General features: G+C 38.4%; 1 protein-coding gene across 5 annotated transcripts in view; it reads right to left on the reverse strand.

The window, feature by feature from the left end:
• The window catches only part of eys (EGF-like photoreceptor maintenance factor), a 224,227-nt gene that overhangs the window by 36,656 nt on the left and 163,462 nt on the right, over window positions 1–24,109 (reverse strand). For all 5 annotated transcript variants that reach the window (XM_078787403.1, XM_078787404.1, XM_078787405.1 and 2 more), the window contains 2 exons: window positions 20,443–20,593; window positions 1,126–1,234 (listed from right to left, as the gene is read on the reverse strand). In XM_078787403.1, the coding sequence (XP_078643529.1) occupies window positions 1,126–1,234; window positions 20,443–20,593 (260 nt within the window). The remainder of the gene's footprint in view (window positions 1–1,125; window positions 1,235–20,442; window positions 20,594–24,109) is intronic.

Below are 24,109 nucleotides of genomic sequence, written 5' to 3' on the forward strand. Positions count from 1 at the left end.
TCCATTTCACAGCATGCTGTACTTTGTAAGAATGACTATCAGTGTGACACGTAGGTGTAGTGTTTAAGGTCGTCATGGTGGGGACGATAAGAGGATCTTTTCAGAAGATGTTTTCTGTTTTTGGAATAAAAAATCAAAGACAAGAATAATGTTTTCAATGTCAGTAAACTGATAGATTGCAATTCAAACTTTACACCACACAGTGGAACCTTAGCTATCGTCATTCATTTGATCCAGTAGCTTCGACTGAAAGGTACTCTAAAGGTACTCTGAATACCTTTTCCCATAAGAAATACTGTAAATACAATACAATTAATCATGTTAACACAAAGCACGTTTTTGTAGAAAATAATTTGGAATGCATAGAATTACATATAAATGATGAATGAAGGGAATAATTGAACATTTACGGTGACTTTCTCTTTCATTGAAAACGTGATTCTTGACGTGACGGCAAACAGGAAGGCGGTGGTGGTTGATCTTGCTGAAAACCAAAAGGTACTCCAACCGAATCAACGGTTCCCATAACAGAATATTGTAAATCCATTTAATCTGTTTTTATAGTTTTACATGCTGAAAACTATTCAAAATATATATTAATGCATATCAATGCATATGACAAATTAAAGGGATGAATTGAAACATTATTACAGGGGTGTCATTTTAATGTTAAGGGGATCTAATAATGTTAAAACTCGTATTTGGAAAAACATTTTTTTTGCTAATAACTACCAAATTATTTTGTTTATTAATACTGAATCTTCCATCCATTTTTGGTACCGCTTTTCCTCACGAGGGTCACAGGCATGCTGGAGCCTATCCCAGCTGTCTTTGGACGCTGGACTAGTGGCCAGCCAATCACAGGGCACATATAGACAAACAACCATTCACACTCACATTCATATCCAATTAACCTAGCATGTTTTTGTTTTGAATAATCTATGCATACCAAATGATCAAGCTGATGTAATTAACACTGTGAATTTGTAGCGTAGCTTGTAGGGTAGCTATTCATAACATTCATAAATACCTACACAATCAAGGCTCAGGAGTATGAAAAACAACAACAACAAAAAAAACCTAAGTGGTTGTAAAAGGGGTGGAGGTGCAGAAAGGTCAGGTTACCTCTGACACGCTCTGTGACACGGGTTCCTGGAGATGCTGAGCCTGGCCATTATCTACTGCAATTTCAATCATACATGACCCTGCTTGTTTGCCGGCTGGCAGACTGAATCTGGTGAGAGAAGAGAAGACAGAGTGAGGACGAGGCTCATCCCAACCGAATCACACAATAAATCCAGCAACGTGGGAAAATATTGTGGAGCCGGAAACAGTCCTGGAATGCAGCTGCTAATGTGAGATGATACTATAAAGTTGCTATGTATACACATTACACATTAGTTTACTACAAAGTGTTAGCACTGCTGGACGAGGTAGAGGAAGAAATGGTGCATTTGTAGTCCAAACTGCAGCCTAAAGCCCAGAGGGGCAACCGAAAATAGAGCTTTTTAAAATAACAAGGCAAAAAAATATTTTGTTTTAAGTGCTGTAATGATGTTGAGGTGTAATATCATCACATACATAAGAAACATTATCATCATGCAGCACATCATCATCCAATAAAAGATCACTCCAGTGCTCATTATGTCATTGAGGATTAATTCATGCTACAAAGGGGGGCACAAACTAGGTATACACAATAAAGCTAATGAGTATGAGGACAATTTTATCATTTGACCCTCCCCTTGCATCTCCAGGGAAATATACATTTGTACCAGTCATTAATGTTGCAGCCATAATGTTAAGTAGCTGGTCTACTTGTGTCACAAGGCAGCTTTTGCAAAGTCAAGTGAACCCCTTTCTCCGATTTATCATTGGCTCTATACTCACATAGTAATATGCAATAGCAGGGGTGTGCATTATGTATGAGCTTGTTTAAGCGATGCCACACACATTTCAAAGATGCTTCTGTTAAGAGACGATGCAGCATAATGCACCATTGTTCAGTTTAAGCACAAGCCAAAGCAAATCAGCGAGTCAAAAATGTCATATTCTCCACATAGGTCGTTTGAATTCAGATCCTTGGACATATCAGAGCATAGAAGTCGAGGTCAAAGATCAGATTCACAATAGGAGGACATACAATAGTAGGTAGATACACCATTTTTGGGTGGTGGTTAAGCTTGACTTAAGGAGGTCTCTTGAGGTCTAAGACAAGGGAAAGAATAAGTTACAGTAAAGTCTCGTTATATCGATATTGACGGGAGTCGGAAAAAATATCGATATAACCGGACTGTCGATATATCCGATCCTGCGCCGAACTGCATTAAAAGTGGGCAATAATAACTGCGTTCGTGGTTTCTCTCGTGTGTATAGAATCTATACACACGAGAGAAACCACGAACGCCAGCATGTACATATGAAAAACAGTGATTATTGCAAGCGATAAAAAGATATCTGAATACAACACAATTAAATACATGTATTTGTACGCTTGTGTCTTCGTTGGAATAGGTGTGTATGCTATGTCAGTTGGTTCTTCTGTTGCAGGCATGTGTTTGGCCAGCTATGTGGGGCGGGTTGAGCATGACCTGTGAACCAGGAAGTGCGGGAATCGGTGTGTGTGCTGTGCTCTGGTGGTGGAAGTGTGAAAAATAAAGTTGACTGGAAGCAGCCGTTCGCCGTGTTCTTTTTTGGTATTGAAATCCTTAAGCAAAGATTGATTTAAGCTGCTTTTGTATCGATATAAGCAGACCAAATTGGCTGGCGGGAGATGAAAAGGGCATCGTAGTAACTGGATTATCATAATAACCGGGTATCGTACTAACGGAGCTAATTATATCATAAAAGACTAGAAATTTGCCGGGAAATGAAAATAGTATCGTAATAAGCAGTAATTCGTTATAACCGATATCGATATAATGAGACTTTACTGTAGTTATATTGTTTAATAGACACACCCTTGTGACCAACTATCAAGATCACCACCCCTCCCTCCCTTCTTCTTCCGGTGGCATTGATTGCAGAATAACTTTTTTAGTAACAGGGAGTAGACATTTTGAGAGTACCCATGAAAGTACAGGACGTCTCCCTTTGCAGCAGCCAATCCATCACAACATAAAATAAATCTAAAACGGTGAATCTGAAATTGACAGCCGCTTGGTGAGGTTTTTTTTAGACAATGAAAGATCCCAAGCTTTTTCAGTCATCAATAATTACATTTCAACAAAGCACATCAAGTCATACAGAAAGGATGAATACAAAATACAAGGATGAAGAGTCTTGAACCAGTCATGATGTGCTATATATATCAATATATTGACACTTACTATGGTACCCATTATGTCATTGGATGCTCATATCACCTTGTACTTTGGTACAAGGTGCATTATTAAAAACAAACAAACAAAAAAAAACCTTAAACTGTATTATAGAAAGCAGGAAGTGAACAAATGTAACAGTTACTGATTGTAAAAGTACCAGATGGAGGGGTAGGATTTAATAAGCTTTGCTTCTTCCTACTCCTTTTGGACATATGGAACTGGGAACTGATTATGGGATGCACTCAATAGTAATCTGACGCATCTTCAAATGAAATAAAACCATTACCAAATATAAAGACCCTTCCTAATCTGTCACTATGTTGATTTCCCCTATTCCCCAATTTCCCCCTAAGAGCCACGCTGGACAATGACTTGACATCCCAGGGCATTCAACTCACTGGTTATCCCTGCTCGACGTAACTCTCATTTGTAGGGGACGTGTGGACCGCAGAACCGCACTGTGAAGGTGATCATTGTTACATACAGTATGTGGTACAAGGTATTTTATTATTATGCTGTATATTCTATGATTTATTTGTAATATTACTAATCAATGTATTACTTATTAGCATTTATATGCACTGAGCAAAGCTCTGAGTGAAGCTCTGAATCCACAGCATTTCTTTAAATATTGTTTTTTGTATATTTTCTATTTTAAAAGAGAAAAAGACTGACCATTGTGTTATACACTGTCGAGGGCCGGACCCCCCGGGGAGGCAGAGACAGAGGCGGCGTGCAGAACAAGAGTATTTAATTAAGCACGAGCAGGTGCAGGTACTTACAAGCACAAAGGAAACAAAAGGTGACAAAAAGGCAACATGAAGAACATATAAAGGGACACATGCCTGGCCTGTATGGAAGTCTAAAATTCCAAGGAACTGCATTTAAACTACACTTAACGTGAACACTGGGTGAACAACGAGGCTGTTTCTCCACAAAGAGAGCGATCACAGAAGAAAAACTGTTCAGTGTAACCAGAAAGAGACACAAGATTCCACTCGAGTGCTATGGTTCGGGTCCTAGATTAGCAGATGGAATCTGCTGTCAAACGCGTCAAATAAACAGACGTCATGTGAATAGAATGCTGTCATCTTGAAGAGAAGGAACAATTGTGTGGGTAAATTTTCCCCAGTGGACTGCTAATTCATGGTGGTATTTCCTCACAAACACTAACCCACCCCCTGCTGCATACACACTAAATGCAAATCATTCAATAACTCATACATTAATAAGCAGTCAGTGTATCAATGCCTGAGAGTTACAAACTAATACACTGAACTGCACAGTTGTGAGTTAAATGCGTTTCTTAAATCTTCAATTAGACCAGGGGTGGCCATTGGCAGCCTGCAGCTCATTTCTTTATTGGGCTGGAGCATATGGTAGAAAGATAATCAAACAAAAACCCCCAGCAAAAATGGGAAAATAGAGATAAAGGAACTATGTAGATGAAAAAAAGGCTTGAATGTTGACAGTTTCCAAATAACGACACAAAGTTTTGTCTTTAATTATACTGTATGTTTTGTTAAAAAAAAAAACCATATACAAATATCAAAATGCCTCCCGCATACTTTGACTTATCAGTATGCGGCCCCCAATGGAAAAAGTTTGGACACCTCTGAAGTAGATCAGCTGTATAGGGGACAGCAGGGATGAAGCAGCGACATCCATCCATCCATTTTCTCTACCACTTATCCTCACTAGGGTTGCAGGTACGCTGGAGCCTATCCTAGCTGTCTTCGGGCAAAAGGCGGGGTACACCCTGGACTGATCGCCATCCAACGGCTACAACACCGGAGTCTGTTGCACAGTTCCATCCATTATGGTGTCCATCTACATTGTCGTCTAGACCAGTGTTTTTCAACCTTTTTTGAGCCACAGGACGTTTTTTACATTAAATCTTGTGGCACACCACTAACCAAAAATGTTACAAAATGTCACCACGACCTCACACGTGCATCCATAAGTCTATGAGAGGAACAAGGCAGGTGTTGCCACACGGACCAATATTACATTGCTCTGCCAGTCTTTACACCACAGACACTCCACAGTAGCCACGTTTTTACATCACCACTTTTTCTCTTTCCGAATCACCTTTCCGGGAAACAATGGTATCCATGGAAAGGAATATTCCAATCTCTTGTCTACATGCGCCGTGAAAATCAAACAGAATAGTCAATAGGGCATGCCCAGTAAAACGTAAACATCAACATCACGTGATACCTTTACCCCAAGTTTTTCTTTCATTTGTTGGAATAACTCCGTATTGCCAGTTTTTCGTCTGTCCAGTCTTGAAATTTAGTTTGAATCAAAAACAAACGTTGCTTAGTCCAGTGCCGATTGCTGGCCTCCATTTTTAAAAGTGAAGAACGTCTGGATCTGCGTGTTACGTCATATCTGAGCATGCGCTGAAAGAACGCACCCGGGATCAATTTAAACAGGAAAAGATCAAATTCAATCTTGCTAATATTTTATAATTAAACTCAGGACATGTTTTATATAGATATATATTTTCTTTTTTAATAAAACTGCACTTGTGAATAAAGTATAGAAGGGTTTAGATTCTGTTTCACAGATGGCGGTAATGCACACGAAAGCTGCTTGCCAACCGCCAATAAACAACAGAAGAAGAAAAACACCAGGAAGAAGAAGGCACCCTGACAAATTTCCGTTTGAGCGGGTACAAGATACCTCAATCTGATTGGTTAAAGGAATATTCCATCCCTGTTCAATTCTTTCCGTTTGAGCAAATAAACCAAAGTGAATTGGAATATTTGGGTCCATGTATACTATTGACATAATGGCTATTGACATCATATTTGCAAATTATGATTAATAAATCTTAATTATAAAATTATAATTATAAAAATTAATTAATTAATAATTATAAAAAGTGATATTGGATAATTCCTCACGGCACACCTGACGGTTTCTCAAGGTACACTAGTGTGCCGCGGCACAGTGGTTGAAAATCACTGGTCTAGCCACCGCAACTATTGAAAGGTGGGATTTTTTTGGTTTGATATTTTGGCACCAAAACTGCATTTTTTATATTGTGCTGTATTTTTTCTTAGAATGTATTTTACTACTTGCGTACCTGCCAACATTTGCATTAAAATAATGGAACATTTCCTAGAGAAAACACATAATCACTTTGAATAATTATGTGTTGTGTCAACAAATCTCCTTTAGGGCGGATGAGGCATCTGCAAACGCTGGAATCATTTCAAGAGGCATTTCTTCAGCATTCTGAGCAGAAAACTGCTCTATCATATAACTTTACTCCCCAGTGCCCAAGAGATGTACAAGTATTTTTGCTTTGTTTGTATGGAATATTAGCACAGCTCTTCTATTTCACCATCACTTCCTGCAGAGGGACCATCGAGAGCCTGCTGACCAGCTGGATCTCCGTCTGGTCTGGGAGCTGCAAGGCCTCGGACTGGATGTTACTGCAGAGAGTGGTGAGGACAGCGGAGAAGATCATTGGGACCCCGCTCCCCCCCATTAAGGACATTGCAAACACACCCCCAGCATGGACTGTTTTTTTCGCCTGGCATCGGGGAGAAGGCTCTGCAGTATCCGCTGTAGAACAACCAGGTTTAGAGACAGCTACTTCCCCCTGGTCATCAGACTGCTCAATGCCAAATAAGCCCCTCTACCTGCCCACACGCACAACCAAAACTTTAAATTGTTATTATTTATTCTAAATTATTGAAATTATTTGTACAAATTACTGTTTACGCTGTACATTGTTGTTCATATTTGATGTCATCTATTTATTCTCCACATTATTATTATTTATTATTATTATGCAGGAGCCAGGCAACAACATTTCTTTGTTATTGTGCAATGACAATAAAGAAAGTCTATCCAGTCTATCCATCCATCCATCCAACGACCATCCAACGACCATCCAACATCCATCCATCCAATGATCCATCCACCCAACCAACGATCCATCCATCCATTCATCCAATGATCATTCAACCATCCATCCAATGACCATCCAACGACCATCCAACATCCATCCATCCAATGATCCATCCACCCAACCAACGATCCATCCATCCATCCATCCAATGATCATTCAACCATCCATCCATCCATCCAACGACCATCCAACGACCATCCAACATCCATCCATCCAATGATCCATCCACCCAACCAACGATCCATCCATCCATCCAATGATCATTCAACCATCCATCCATCCATCCAACGACCATCCAACGACCATCCAACAACCATCCAACATCCATCCATCCAATGATCCATCCACCCAACCAACGATCCATCCATCCATCCATCCATCCAATGATCATTCAACCATCCATCCATCCATCCAACGACCATCCAACGACCATCCAACGACCATCCAACATCCATCCATCCAATGATCCATCCATCCAATGATCATTCAACCATCCATCCATCCATCCAAAGACCATCCAACGACCATCCAACGACCATCCATCCAATGATCCATCCACCCAACCAACGATCCATCCATCCATCCATCCAATGATCATTCAACCATCCATCCATCCATCCAACGACCATCCAACGACCATCCAACATCCATCCATCCAATGATCCATCCACCCAACCAACGATCTATCCATCCATCCATCAATTTGTTGTTAAAGACAATGATATCATTTCAAGCCCTTTAAATACAATATAAACCAAGCATGTTTCGCACCTTGAAAAGGAATTTCAAGCACCCCATTGAAAAATCTGTTTTGTGTCAACAGTCTTTGTAGCAGGTCTGGTAATGCTGCAGAGACGGCCCCTATGAGACCCAGAGTGCGTTCACAAAGCAAACATGATGATACCACTTCATGAGCTCTCGTGAGCGCACGGGACGCTCCAGCAGGCTCATTTACATCGGTCTTGCTCTAAGGCACAGATGACTATTTATGAAGATGACTTCTTTACATCGTCTAGTAGCTACGTAGAGGGGAGGAATATGGCCCGCAGGTGCTCACCACCCCCATCATCATCATCATCATCAACCACACCATTGCCTCATGCACTCACTGGTCACAATATTAGGTACACTTAATGAGATCCAAAATAAGAACTGTGTCAGACATAGTGATAATGATGCTCGGTTTTGATTGGTCCACTGGGATGTTCTAATGCTATTGTATTGTTTTATGCCATAAGTGAAACACAAGCACATCCGCACAAAAGCTCTATTACGCAAACAAATATGGCAAAACAAAAGAGAAACAGCCGCTGTGTCATTTCCTCCCATGTGTACCATTCAGCACTCTCACAGGAGCGACACTAGTGCCACTTGAGGTAAACAAACAAATATGTATGAATATTTCATTTTCTCCAAGTACACAAAAGCACAATATGGCGGCGATTATTTATACAGAATCATCACTAATGCATTACTTCATCTGGCTAATGCTCTAATCATATGTTGTTTTTGTCATTTCATTTAGACTCTCTGCAGCGTGACTAATTCTGTGCAATTGAATGTAAAATATAACTTGCTAACATTTAGCATGTGTGTATTTTTGGCACCGCATCCTATCACAAAGGAATTTGCTAAAATGCATCTTAACGGTGATATTTTGGCATACCTCCTTCACGGTGCCCCTGCAGATAATTAATGATGAGGGAAGATCATTAAAATGTTATCACGTTGCAACATCTGAAGGTATCGGCAACAGATGGCAGTAAAACATTGTGCAGCGGAACACTTCTCAGCAGCTGATGAAAGCTCATTGTTGTAGTCATATCTCATAACCTTACAAAAAGAACACCATAATGTAGAACGTGTTAGTGGTGAATTTATAATTTGCAGCTCACTTAGCACTTCGCTCGATCAGTAGGAAGGATGGACTCAGTGAAGTTTCATACCTGCGAGCAGAGCATGAAAATGGGCCACATGGATGAAATGCACAAGGTTGGCACCTGTTAACTTCTCTTTTGGAGATGAATACACCATATTGGGATCCCATTAATGGTCATGTATTATTCTGAATTATCATATGATAATAGAGGAAAATGACTGGAATACTAGCTCAGTTAAGTGGAAATGAAAACCTGGCACAAAAACATCAACTACGTGGAGGCTAAAACCTACCCTGACTGCACGGGTGCAGTGATCCCATCAAATGCTGCGCTGAAATGTGCTGTACAGTGGAACACCCAAAGATAAACAGCCCAAAAGTGGCACACCTCGGATCAATATTTTCTTAAACTGTGACTCCAAATCCAAATTATATTTATTTGTGAAATGCATCAAGTAGCATAATATGTTCTTTCTTCTTCTTTCTCTTTGGGCTTATTCCTTCAGGGGTCGCCACAACAAATCAATCTCCTCCATCCAACCTTGTCTTCTGCATCTGTCTCTCTCACACCAACTACCCTCATGTCCTCCTTCACGACATCATAAACCTCCTCTTTGGTCTTCCTCTACGCCTCCTACCTGGCAGCATCCTTCTACCAATATACAGTAAAGTCTCGTTATATCGATATCGGTTATATCGAAGTCCTGCTTATTACGATACTATTTTCATTTCCCGGCAAATTTCTAGTCTTTTATGATATAATTAGTTCCGTTAGTACGATATCCGGTTATTATGATAATCCGGTTACTACGATGCCCTTTTCATCTCCCGCCAGCCAATTTGGTCTGCTTATATCGATACAAAAGCAGCTTAAATCAATCTTTGCTTAAGGATTTCAATACCAGAACACGGCGAACGGCTGCTTCCAGTCAACTTTATTTTTCACACTTCCACCACCAGAGCGCAGCACACACACCGATTCCCGCATATCCATCCCGGTCACTCCCAATGAGAACCTCAGCGTCCTCATCTCTGCTACCTCCAGTTCTGCTTCCTGTCTTTTCCTCAGCGGCACCGTCTCCAGACCAAACAACATGGCTGGTCTCACCACAGTTTTGTATCTCTACATAGCAGATGCTTGATTGAAAACCTCCCATTAATGAGAATGTGCTTCCCTAAAATAAAGTTTTCTACAGTAATCATGCCACGATTAAAGCCATTTGGAGAGTCCTAAGGATGGCTTCTGTCAATTGTTGTAGACTGAAAGGGTAATCAATTATCTTTTCCTAATTACAGCTCCACATTGCAAAAGGAATGGTTTGGCTATTATTCACTGGAACACTAATTACAGTAGTCATTACTTTGGTTTAGACTTTCCTATAATCAGGGAATGTAGTGGGATTCTCTATGTGGGTCTCTGGTCTGGTCTGTACATCCGTTTTCTGGTCAAGGTCAAGGTCAGCATTCAGTCCTATATCCCACATATACATATCGCTAGGCTAAACTATCTACAAGGGAAACAAACTTCTCAACAACAACTGAGAAAAAAAATATGGCACCCACAGTACACTTCAAGAATCAGACCTGGGTTTGATTCTCCGCTTGGGCATCTATCTGTGGAGTTTGCATGTTCTCCCCGTGTGTCAGTTTTCTGTAGGCACTCTGGTTACCTCCCACATTCCAAAAACATGTTAGGTTATGTTCATGTAAATTAAATTAATCCATTCCAGATCCCACAGTATATTCATATAAAACACTTTATAACAAAATAATTAAAAATGACGAATGGACGGAACTTATTGTTGATGTAGACCACCTGTACATCCTGGTGAGATCAAATTCAGTACTGTTTCTCACCGTTTTTTGTTTTTTTTTAATTGCGGGCAATTGCAACTTTCTTTGGTCCCATGGCATGTTATTTAGCAGTTGCATTCAATGAAAAATACACACAGACAGACAGTAAGTCAGGAACAAGTAGGGTGCTTGTTTGGGCACATGATTCCATGGAAGGTTACAGTACAAGTCAAATAGTAGTTTGTTCCATATTTGTTAGTTGTTTGTTTCGTGCAAAATACTGAATGAGAACAGAGATAGTGACAAAAACTCGGGCAAAAATGTTGTCAGTTGGATTTACATCAAGGGAACATGCAGGATGATCCGGAAGAGTGGGGTTATTCCTCTGGAAGAAGTCCTGGAGCTCCATTGTTCCAATGAAATAAAAAGCACCCCAGAATATGTTCACAATGCCCCCTCCATTGTGCTGTGTGGAAAACATCTCAGGTTTGGATCTCCTTGTCATGCCAGTAACCATCAGGATGGCTCATTGGGTAATCAAACTTTGTTCCACCTTTCAATGTCCCAGTTTTTGTTCTCTCGCAGATGCCGTTTAGTGGTTATTGAACTGCACTGGGCACCAGGGTTCATTTTAAAGTGTTTCTGTTTTTTTTTTAATTCTTGTATGGATCGGCCCCGTTGTACCCGTTTGTGCTCCCGCAGCCTCACTCCCCAGGTTCACTGACATTCAAAAATTAAAGAAGCACAAAGATTTGTATTTATAGTATTTAAAGTTGTTTTTTTTAACTAAATTTGCTCTGTGTTGTTGCCTTATATTTCTTGCTATTGTTTCTACCGCTTTTGTTATTGTTTATACAGCACTTTAGTCAACCCAGGTTGTTTTAAATGTGCTACATAAATAAAGTTTGACTTGGCTTGAATAACAACTGGAAATGAGCCGGAAGCTCGTTATAAATGAGTTATGGATAATGCATTTTTCCGGATACGAGTTTGAAAGGAGTACTACATCATTTTCTGTATTTGTGTTGGTCAAAATTGTTAAATTATATATTCGCTTGTCACGCTTGGTGATTGGCCAGTCACACACAGCGACCGCCTCTCTGTAGACGGACTAGCTGAGCAGTGCCTCGTTCACGTACACGGTGCAATTGGCAAGTTAAAAATGGCTGATTTTGCACTTTATTAGGTTTTCTTCAGCTTGCCTCTATTTTGTTTTGTATCTAAAGTTACTTGGTAAACAGACGGCACTGTGCAGTCTTGTGTTATGTCGGAGGCAAACTGTTTACTGTTAGTTTACCTCACTGTTAGTATGCAAATGAGCCAAGACGTCGCACTGTGGTGCCAAGAAAGCGACCCATTAGGGAAACTAATAACTAACAACTACAAACAAAGATTACTATAACATTGTTTGGTTGTTAAAATCTGGATATAGGATATTTTATTTTACTTTTCATTTGTATTTTTCCATTTCCCCCCTGAAGAATTGCCACATTATTGTGGTCAGGGGGTTTGTGTGCCTCAGTGAATCTCAGCGCTATAACAGCAGGAGAGCTGAGTCTTCAGGTGGTACACCCGAGTTGAACAAAGCACAAAGCACTGTTAGAAAAAATGTACTGCTGTGTATGAATGTATAAAGTTCTCCTAGTATGAGCGTGCCTAGAACCAGCCCTGGGTAGTGTGACTGCTGTTTTCCTTGAAATGCATTTTTGTCTTATTCCATGAAGTCATCATAAAACAGGCATGCTACCTACAACATATGAATTTGGACTGGCCACAACATAAGGTCCACCTGCATCGTAGCTGCATTAATTAAACACTCTTCCTGCCTGGATATAGTCATATACACATTACAAATGACACCCCTTTAATTACGTTGCAGTATGCACGTTGCAATCTCGTATATACGTAGTACATGCTGAATACAGCTTGTTGTGTCACTGCCAGTGTTTTTTTCATCCGTCTGTTCTCATAATTTGGCTGGTGAGATGATGTCACTTGGAGTACTGAATGCTGTGTTTTTTGAGAAAAATACAGTGAACAAGGCTGACTGATTATTTCACTATTTGCCCCGTTTGCATGAACCAACATCACCACACATCATTAAAAATAATAAATAAATGAATAAATAATAAATAAATAATAAGTCTTACACATCACTTACACACATACACAGTACACATATAATGGAATAATACTAAATATAGCAACTTCTGATCAAGACGATCCTTGCTTATGCATCTCAACAATCTGACTGAATACAAAGAGAGAACGCTTTTTCGCCTTTGCCAAGATTTTTACTTTTAAAGGCTGTAGTGTTAAATGTTTGATCAGCGAATGAACAGCCTTTTTCACTTTAATGCTTGTTTGCAATGAATTGCTGACTCAAACATTTCATCTCACTCCTTTCTATTCTTTGTTGCATTTTGAAGTGCTACTCAGAAACTCCTGAAGATGCAACAGTGCAAAACGTACGTATTGTGCGTTCTTTCCATTTTTCAAATTCTTTCAAATTTTGACTCAATTTGGTCACTAGGATGTGAATTGACTTGATGCAAGCTATTTCGAAAGAAATGGTGTGTTGAGTGATTTCATAAGCAAATCGACATCACTTACCAAGTTGTACACTGACTACTCTTAAGTTATATCCAAGTTTGATTTCTTGAGAATCTATACCAGGGGTGGGCAAACTTTTTGACTCGCGGGCCGCATTGATACAGAGTATATATTTTACACGTAACAGTCCACCTGGTATTTTTGTATCTGTAAAATTGTCATGCAATCTGCTATTAATATTTATTATTTTATATTTATATTTAAATTTTTAAAATAATATTATAATTACAATAAAATTAAAATAATAATTATTATATTATTATTATGTAAAATATGCAAATATAACAATAATATTATATATAATTAATATAATAATTAGCATTAATATAATAATTATAATAATCATAATCATTCTAATAATAATTATAATAATCTAATAATAATCTAATAATAATCTAATAATAATCTAATAATAATAATAATTATTATTATTATGTGCTTGTGTCCCTTTTTTCAGGAGCACTTTGTAAACAACAGACCATGTCAAAAAAGGAAATTGATAAAACCATCAAAAGGTTGGCTCAGGCCATGATGCCAGGTTGTATGTTGAGTTTAAATGAAATACTTTGGAAAGATTGGGCGGGCCGTATTCAAACACTTGGCGGGCCGGATGTGGCCCCCGGGCCGTAGTTTGCCCACCCCTGATCTATACTGATGTAAACTGCTTGTGGAAATGTGAGAGGTGTATTCACTTTTGTGAGATCCAGTTTGCTATCAACTCTAAACTCTTTAGTCTACTTTAATTTCAACACTCCAAGAACACCAAATGGTGCAAAACAGCGTAGATGATATCATAGTAAGAATAAATGAGAGTGGGACATGACTGCCATTTCTCTGCACGGAGACAAAAATGGCATATATTTGAATAATGACACCTGCCAGGAAGCTGTGGCGTGGACGGAAACGTTATTGTGTAGATTGCTTTGTGTCGTGCATGTTGATCTTTGACTGTGCACGCATATAAATCTATCCACAGCTAATGCTGAACACGGTTTTAAAATAGTAACATGCACGAGTCCACCACTTGAAAAAACTACCCAGAGTGCTGTAATCCAAAAATCCCCAAAGGCAGACCTTAGCAACATCAAAAGCCAACAACAAACATGTCCTCCCCCAAGGAAAAATGACACTGGTTCCCTGTTTTGCAATAATATAGCAGTACATTCATGGCCTTTTGTCTTGCCGACTGTAACATTTTCCATTAGACCTCTAGTGTTGACAAACATAATGACATATATCCAGGGAGGGGAAGAAGAAAAAACATGTTTGCTATTTATGGTAATTGTGTGCAGTATTTAAATCCGTTTGTCTGTTCATTATGTGTTCTTTCACTGGCGTACAAAGGATACCGTTGTTAGTGAAGTAGCGTGAGGTTCATGGATCGTGAGGCACTAAAATTTTGTATCCAAGAAATACAGGTTGTACATTAAGAGGATAACAAAAATGACAAGAATAATTTACTTTTATTAAAAAGCAGCTGCTGCTGTCAAAAAAAATGCTGTCTTTTCCTCTCTATTGATGGCAGTGGCAAGCACCTTCCAGCTCACGCACGCCCCCACCTCTTCAGGATGAAGAGAGTACTACAAGTGTCTCACATGTGACATTTGCATTAAAGAAATACACGGGCTGTACAAAATCATGGCGTATAATACATGTTTTTGTAACATTATATTATTGGCGAAACTGAGAAACGAGCACACGTTATGATCCAACTTAGTGCACTCAGTGAGTGCACTCAGTACGCAAGGGCTTGTGCACTAAACCAAGAAGAAATACTCACGTTTTTAATCAGGAAATGTGCAAATTCTGCAATTTATACTTTAGAAAACATTTGGAATACTTAGGATTGAGATGATATAGAAAATACATTTATAATACAGTTCAATGGACAAATATTAATATGGATTTAGTTATTAGTTATTGTTTTTAAATGTTTCATCATGACCTGTTATAATGTTTTGTTGAGAATGTGCTATTTTTAGTGCACCTGAACAGTAATGTTGTCATTTTAAACATACTTGATGCAGCTTTTGTCAGCCAGTAGCTTGCCACCTGATTTTGAAGCTCACCAAAGGGTGAAAAAATATTTGCTAAATCTCAGTATTTGCATAACTATTCAATTCACACATTATGTCTCTATTTAATGACAATCACCAAAAATAGCATGACTACAATGGCATTGATAGTGAACATGTTTGCTTTGTATAGAGCACAATTGAAATGTTGCCATTCATATAAATAAAACACAAATACCCCACATCGCCTTTGTTTTTGCCAAAGTAGCTCTAAGAGCGATGAAAGTCGGAGACGACAGATTTAACCAAACATGAACTGCCACAACACGCTGCCAAACACACAAGAAATAGAACTGTCAATGATATTTAGTGATAAAAAAAACACACAGAAGAACTTGAGAAAGCCTTTTTCTCACCTAAAGTGTGTTGATACAGTTGAAGGAACATTGCAAACGTCAGAGCAGGTGCAGCAGCTGTGTAGATCACCCACCAGAGGGCTTTTAATGTCATTTAAATAGACCCGCCAACGTTGTTTAATGTGTTGATTTGCACTCATCCTTCCAACTACTTGTGGGAGCAATTATGTCATTATAAAAACTGCAGCACATAACAGCCCAGCATGGATAAACAGCAAAGAAAGTGAAGAGTCATTTTCTTCACAGTGCTCGATGGGATATTGATCCAACACATCCTCAGTTAAATGACAAAACAGGTTGATTGAAAGTCATTCTCACAGTGACAGATACTAGTCTTTGTGACCCCCAATAGTAACAAAGGTAAGCAAACACAGCATGTTTTTTTCTGCAAAGTGTCATTCAGCTCTCACATTTCAGGAACCATTTTTAATACAGTACATCCTATCTTTGCACGGGACGATACTCTCAAAAGGAAATTTGGATACACTTTACAGTAGTTAGTGTACAACTAGTATTGCACTATTTACCTGTATTATATGTCTGTTTATGTATATTAGGGTGGTCCTTATTTTTCAACTTTTGAAATTTCTGCTTGCTAAGCACATACATGGGGCCCACCTCTGGCCCTGATGTTCAGATCTTCAAAAGGTTTCAGAAGCATTGGGAATATACAGCGACAGAGCCAACTTCAAATCAGCCATAACAAGTGATGGTGATCAAAGATGATGTCATTGAATTTGCCATAGAACAGCTTGAATCTTGAAAAAAAAACTGTCTACATTGGTAGCACTACTGAATTTAATTTAGTTGTAAATTCGATGAAATGTGACACAGTATAAGCTAAGTGTCTGTGTCAAGTTCTTGTTTTTTAATGCATAAGATTAGACACATGCAATCCAGAAAATAAGTAAATGTTACAAAAAAGTGGGCTAATAAATTGACACACAAAGACTGTAGATTTCTGAAAATAACAGATACAATTTCTACACTGGTTGTTTGTCTATATGTGCCCTGTGATTGGCTGGCCACCAGTCCAGGGTGTACCCCGCCTCTCGCCCGAAAACAGCTGGGATAGGCTCCAGCACCCCCCGCGACCCTCGTGAGGAAAAAGCGTGAGAAAATGAATGAATGAATTTCTACACTGTACAAGAAGCAATGAAGTCTGTAAAATTAAATAATTAAAAATAAAAAATCACAAAATTGTTAACTATAATGATGAAAATGGTAATATTAATGATGATTATAATGATGGTAATAATGATAAAGATTATAACAATAATGATAATGATAATAATAATAATATTACAATGATAATAATAACAGGAGAAAACAAGACAGTGGCATGAACATGATTATATCTTGCAAAAAGGGGTCGGCATTTATAAGCTTTTGCTTCAGCCTACTCCTTTTGGGCTTGGGATCAGATAGTTGAATACAAATGTAAATAATGGAAAGTTATATTTTGATTAATGTAAGAAATGCACTGTTATGATTCATATATTTGCCCAAATAAAGAAAAAAAAAAATCTTTCCAGCCGAGGGATGACTACAGGGAGCTTCTGGAACTCGCCATTATCTTCCTTGGTGGTGGTCCTCCTCGAGGCACATGTTTTATGGCACCAGGAGCTATTCACCATGCTCGCTGGATGGCCAAAGCATCGTACGCTCTCAAGATATTCCTATTTGCCAATCAGTTCAAACTCACTTCTTACAAAACTGGAGGAATTCGCAACATTTGTGTGTTTGTTGTGGGACTGTATGCTAGAGTTTGGTTAACAGGTGCTGATGCCATCGCTGCCCCTTATAATGATCTTCAATTTCTGCAAAGTCTGAAAAGGTATCATGAAATTCATCCAGCAATTTCCAAGGCTGCAGTGAATAAGTTTTCAGGGCACTTGTGGTATTTGAGTGAGGAGCTGATAGCGTTAGCCCTTTTTGACCCAGCAGTACCAACTGTTTTATTTTATTTTGCTTTGCGTTCTTAAAATGGTACAATTTCCTCAAAAATGAGCAATTCTGGAAATATTCAGAGTCCTTGAGAAACCTCTAAATATGTTGAAAAAAATTCAAAATTTTGCACAGTGAGTTTTTATTGATATCCTAACACATTTAGAGGGTGAGAGTTGAAAATTTCCCAAAAAAATGTTTGACCCCCCCATATAAGGACCGCCCTAATGTATATACTTCCTGTGTGTGTGTTTTTTATGTCGACAGTATAATCAAAGTTCAACATAATTTGTTTCAAAAGGTCACACAAAAGTTTGACTACACAGTATATATGATATTTATGTAATCACTGTATATGTATATCTATAATATTGTCCTTTGAGGTAATTTGAATAAATAATTCAATAAATTTGAATATTTTAACAAAAGTTTGACTACACAGTATATACGATATTTATGTAATCACTGTATATGTATATCTATAATATTGTCCTTTGAGGTAATTTGAATAAATAATTCAATAAATTTGAATATTTTAACAAAAGTTTGACTACACAGTATACACGATATTTATGTAATCACTGTATATGTATATCTATAGTATTGTCCTTGAGGAAATTTGAATGAATATGATGGCTGAATAAGCCTGTGCAATTAGCCATTTGATTATTTAAAGGAGTATATGAACTGAACGCAGATTAATCCTTAAAAGCAGATAAATCCTGGGGGGCCAACTCTCTCCCAAAAAAAGCGGGTCGTCATTGCTCAGACATCACCGCATGATGTCATGTACTCATTTGCATATGAATGAAACCACGATGAAGGATAAAACGGAGGCAGGGCTCAGCGGCAAACCCTCTCTCTCGTCTCCGCTCTCCGCTGGCTCAGACTGAAACATTGTGATCTCTTCTATCTGGATTAGACGTGCAAATGCATGCAAATACGCATCAACATTTTGGTGAAACAAATCTGCTGCTAAATGCCTCACTGTAAAACCATACTTCCCGTGTAAGCTGATGGCTAAATTTGCTCTGTACTGATTTATTAGGAATTTAGACATTTTAACCCAGGAAGATGTTTCTAGCATGAGAAATAAACTACAAATAAACTAAAACAATCAGAGTACATAATATACTGGAAAACACAGTGGAAATTTGCATGCCAAAATTTTACTTGTTGGGACCAGTCCAGGGTGTAACCCGCGTCTCACCCAAAGATAGAAAATGGAAGGATGGATGGAGGTGCTGTTGGACTTGGATAGGTGATCCACAGGGGGAAGGGTGCAATGTCGTTCCTCATGTATCGCGTTAATTGGGTCCAAGCCCCACCCTGATAAGACTTTCCTTGAAATAAGATTTATTTTTTATAAATGGAATATTTTCATGGTTAGTACTTTAAAATATTAAAGCCCTCTATAGATCCATTCTAAACAGATCATTTTTTACAGACCAGAGTTGGCTAGTTTTTCACACCTGGCAATTTCTACTCTTCTTCAGAGTGGTCATGTGATATTCCTATGAGGTTTCTTGACGTGAGAAACAACCCAAGCCTGGGAATGTATGGATGATAGACCAAATGAATCTCATCGGACTTTGAAAAAAACAACCATATACGTAGTTACCATATAGTCCCCTTTAGTACTCCTTTCTTATCCAATATAGTGGACATCATAACAGAAAATAAGGCATTTAAGAAATAAACAAGACTCATGCTCGTGTGTGTTGCTTTAAATACGTTCTGGTGCTACGGCAGGCCGTGGATATGAATGTGATTGTGGTGTGAATGGTTGTTTGTTTATATGTGCCTTGTGATTGGCTGGGGACCAGTCCAGGGTGTGCCCTGCCTCTCGCCCGAAGACAGCTGGGATAGGCTCCAGCACCCCTGCAACCTTTGTGAGGATAAGCGGTAGAAAATGATTGAATCAATTATTGTGTAATTCCCTCAAACATTACAAGGACATTACTGACACCTAGTGACCAGTGTGGAATACTACATATCATCACATATTTGAATGCCTTATATTTGTGTATTTGTTCATTTGGCCATGCTTAATTGTGGAAAAAAGCACATAACATTTAGTTACATATATATATATATACATATATATATATATATATATATATATATATACACTAATAACAGTCTGTCTTTATCCACAAAATAGCATGATTCATTCTTTATTTTTTCCCCTCATTCTTGTTTTGACAGAATGAAGTATTTCTTACCCACTCATTTGTTTGTGTGTGTGATTTCATTCTGTATTCCCAGAACATGTTTTTGTACTGCATTTGTTTCATACTACTGGCGTGTTATTGGTGCAGAGATCAAAGCCGTTGACTTAACAAAGGTTTAGACGGAGGCTCTTTAAAATGTTAATCACTGCAGTGTTTAGCTCATTTAAAATATTCTATTTTAACCTAGCAGTCGACATCACCTTACATCAAATGGCAACTAAATACTGTCAAAAGTGATGAAAAGAGTGACGTTAAATGACAGCATTGGAATAAGAGAAAGAAAGAATTCCTACCGGATTGTCACTGGTATCCATCGGTTATTGTTGATGGTTTGGCTGGCTGCCACGTGCAGAACATGTTTGGTGCCGCATCCAAGTTCAGCAATGGGACTTCCATCTTGAAGGAACACGTGAAGGAAGGTACCACCAAAGTTCTGCTCCTGAGCTGAGTTAAAAAAAAAAGGAAAACAGTATTTTTAATTGAATTAATATTAGCAGTGCATTGAATGTCTGAAAATGATGAATCTCTTAATAGGACTTAATTATTCTCATTACTATAAGACCAAAGAAAAGGCTTTCATTTGAATGCAGACCTACCAACGTGTACACATTTAGTACTCGACATGCAATTTGACTCTTGAATACGCTTGTATGCTCTCCAATTTGTTGCATTTTCTTGGTTTCAGTTTCAATTTCAGTCTGCACCTTACAGAGAAATGAATAAATATTATCGGTTTCTCTTGTGTTTCAAATCAGGAGTCGTGAAAAAAAATGTCCGTCCAATTGGGGGACATGACAGAATATAATTGAGAAGCACTGGACTGGAGTGACACATTTATCTTCATTGCCAAAACTTTAATGGCAGTATTCTGGCACCAAAAAAATAAAACCGATAGACATTTTTTTGCACAATATAATTACTTTAATTGCTTGTCTCTCAACATATAATAGCATGTACTGTCGGCAATGTTGCAGCAAAACTCCCCCCAAAACAAAAGAATTTTTCTCATTAATAAAAGACGAAAGAATGTACAAATGTAAACCTGTTTTTTTTTTCTACAGTAATCCCTCACTTATCACAACTAATAGGTTCCAGACTCAACCGTGATAAGTGAATTTCCGCCAAGTAGGAGTCATTTATTAATGGAAGATTTTTGTAAAACCTGTTTACAACCTTTTTTACATTATTAGAACCCTCTAGACCAGGGGTGGGCAAACTACGGCCCGGGGGCCACATCCGGCCCGCCAAGTGTTTGAATACGGCCCGTCCAATCTTTCCAAAGTATTTCATTTAAACTCAACATACAACCTGGCATCATGGCCTGAGCCAACCTTTAGATGGTTTTATCAATTTCGTTTTTTGACATGGTCTGTTGTTTACAAGTGCTCCTGAAAAAAGGGACGCTAGCACATAATAATAATAATAATAATTATTATTATTATTAGATTATTATAATTATTATATTAATGCTAATTATTATATTAATTATATACAATATTATTGTTATATTTGCATATTTTACATAATAATAATATAATAATAATTATTTTAATTTTATTGTAATATTATATTTTATTATTTTTAAAATATTTAAATATAAATATAAAATAATAAATAATAATAGCAGATTGCATGACAATTTTACAAATACAATAATACCAGGTGGACTGTTATGTGTAAAATATATAGTCTGCCCCCCCCCCCCCCCCCCGTAAATTTTGTCATATCAATGCGGCCCTGCTCTAGACATAAAATAACACCCCATAGTCAAATTTAGGCAAGATGAGTTTTTTTTATAGAGTACCATAGATTTATAACCTGATGATTAGTGGCTAATAACACCTTCTCTTTGTTTTTGGGGTTTCAGTTCTGTCTGAGTTTAGCTTGAGAAACTTGTTTTGCATCCCCACACTGACAAAGGAAATCTGCAGGACCAGGTTCACCTGTCGTCAGTGCCCTGCAGATCTGTAGTCGTCTTTACACTTGTAATACCCAACATAGAAGACATAATAAAGACAAAATAAGCCATTTAATACATAATTAAGACTCATGCTTGTGTGTGTTACTATAAATGTGTTCCCTAGGTGACCTGAAAGAGAGACGGACAGGAAGTGACATCAGCTTTGAGTTGAGTTTCATTGAACATTACAGCTAGTGACCAGTGAAGCATACTACATTTCATCAATATCTGAATGCCTCTTCTGAATGCCTTATATTCATATTTTAGTTCATTTAGTCATTTCTATGCTTAATTTAGCCATTTGCTGAAGTTGACATATTTTTGACCATATATAGTATATATACATTTTTGAAAAAAAATGTGATGGAGTCAAGCCTCAAGGTGGCGAGGGACATCTGTAATTATAAAAGATTTTAGAAATGTGCACATTCCAAGTCTTCTTCAAGGAGCATCGATATTTTACTCACATTTCCAATTTGTTTACATGAAACCGCAGTGGGACATTCAACAGCAGGGCATTGCACTGGAGGCTGCAACTACAGCGCTAATCCACCAACACAAGGCAGTAGGATGCAGAGTAAGGTGGAGGAAAGAGGATGCATGCTAATCCTGAACTCTTCTCTAAGAAGACGTAAGCGACATGAAAATGTGAAGACAGAACGAGATAGCTCACTCAGGGCCACTGCGAGGGGAAAGCTAATATTCTTGTGAGTCCATAGAGGCACACTGCTAGAGGAGGTCATGGGGTCACAGCAAGGCAACAAAAGAAGTGTTGACCACTTTGATTTCATCATGACAGCGATGACAGAGCCAAGGCGTTTTGACGAATCGGACAGACCACTGAGGCTACAATTTGGACAAATGGGTGTGTGGCGTCGAGACCAGTACAGTATGTCTTAGTAAGGCTCCTGCCATTCGTGATAAAGTGATGGCAGCACGGCAGCAAAAACGAACAGACATGGATGGAGAGACACTGCTGCAAAAGCTGAGCTTGTTGTTTTCGAGCCTGATATGACAGCTCGAAACAATTCCTCCAGGATAGGACGGGCATCCAGAAAATCCCCCATCTTTTTTGTCACAGAGAGGCTATGCTTAGCTTAATACTGAAGTCTGATAATGCCCGTTATAAGCTGACTTGGAGGTCTTCCTCATCATAAGCTGAGACAGGGAGGCTCTTAACTGTGAAATATTATCTGAATGGACTGCAGTCAGAAAATCATGTTCAGATAATCCACAGTCTTCTGTACGACTCCTCCTCAAAGATGAAGTAGCATGACGAGATAGCAGGCAAAGTGCCTATTAAAAACAGCTGTTAATTGCCTGCCAAGAATTATTTGGTATTTTTAATACTGGTTTAGAGTGGCACATACAGTGGTTAAAACCCAGTGCAAAATACATGTAAATCCCTCATATTTGTGACCAAGCGTAGAACTGTAAATTGGCTAGTATCAAGACTTCATTAGTAGTAGGTCAGAGCTTGACCAAAAGTAGTCATCTTAAAACGAGGTGTTGCTAGTGCACTGATGGGACGCTTTTAAAATAAAATTAAAATAGAAATATTTTTATTTTTTTTAACTAGTATTGGTACTTGTATATTTCTTGCCTACCTTACGTGTTAAGTTGCTGTGTGATGAACTTATCATTCTTTCTCAAATGACACCATGAATCAGGCTGTTATATTGACCTCCTGTGATTTTTCTGACTGAAAAGCTCGTCGTGAGTTCCCTTTTGGCGGCACGTGTTCAGTGCACATGTTGTGGCTTGTTTAAGACTATTAGTTGTAAGTTGTATGACATCCTTATCAACAGTGTCAAAAAAAAAAACAACTTTCTCTGGTGGGCCGAGGTCTAGTCGGATTTTGGTGATGAGGAACGTAGTTCTGGTTAGCTGGTGACATCACTTAAGTAGAGTTTGGTTTCTCAAAACAATATGCGTTCAGAAGAGTAATGCATCACAAAAATGCCTCTTCAAAAAAAAAAAAAAAAAAATCTGACCTCACA

Source organism: Doryrhamphus excisus, linkage group LG20 (genome assembly GCF_037039965.1).
Source record: "Doryrhamphus excisus strain RoL-2023G ecotype Guam linkage group LG20, RoL_Dexc_Guam_v1.1, whole genome shotgun sequence".
NCBI lineage: Eukaryota > Metazoa > Chordata > Actinopteri > Syngnathiformes > Syngnathidae > Doryrhamphus > Doryrhamphus excisus.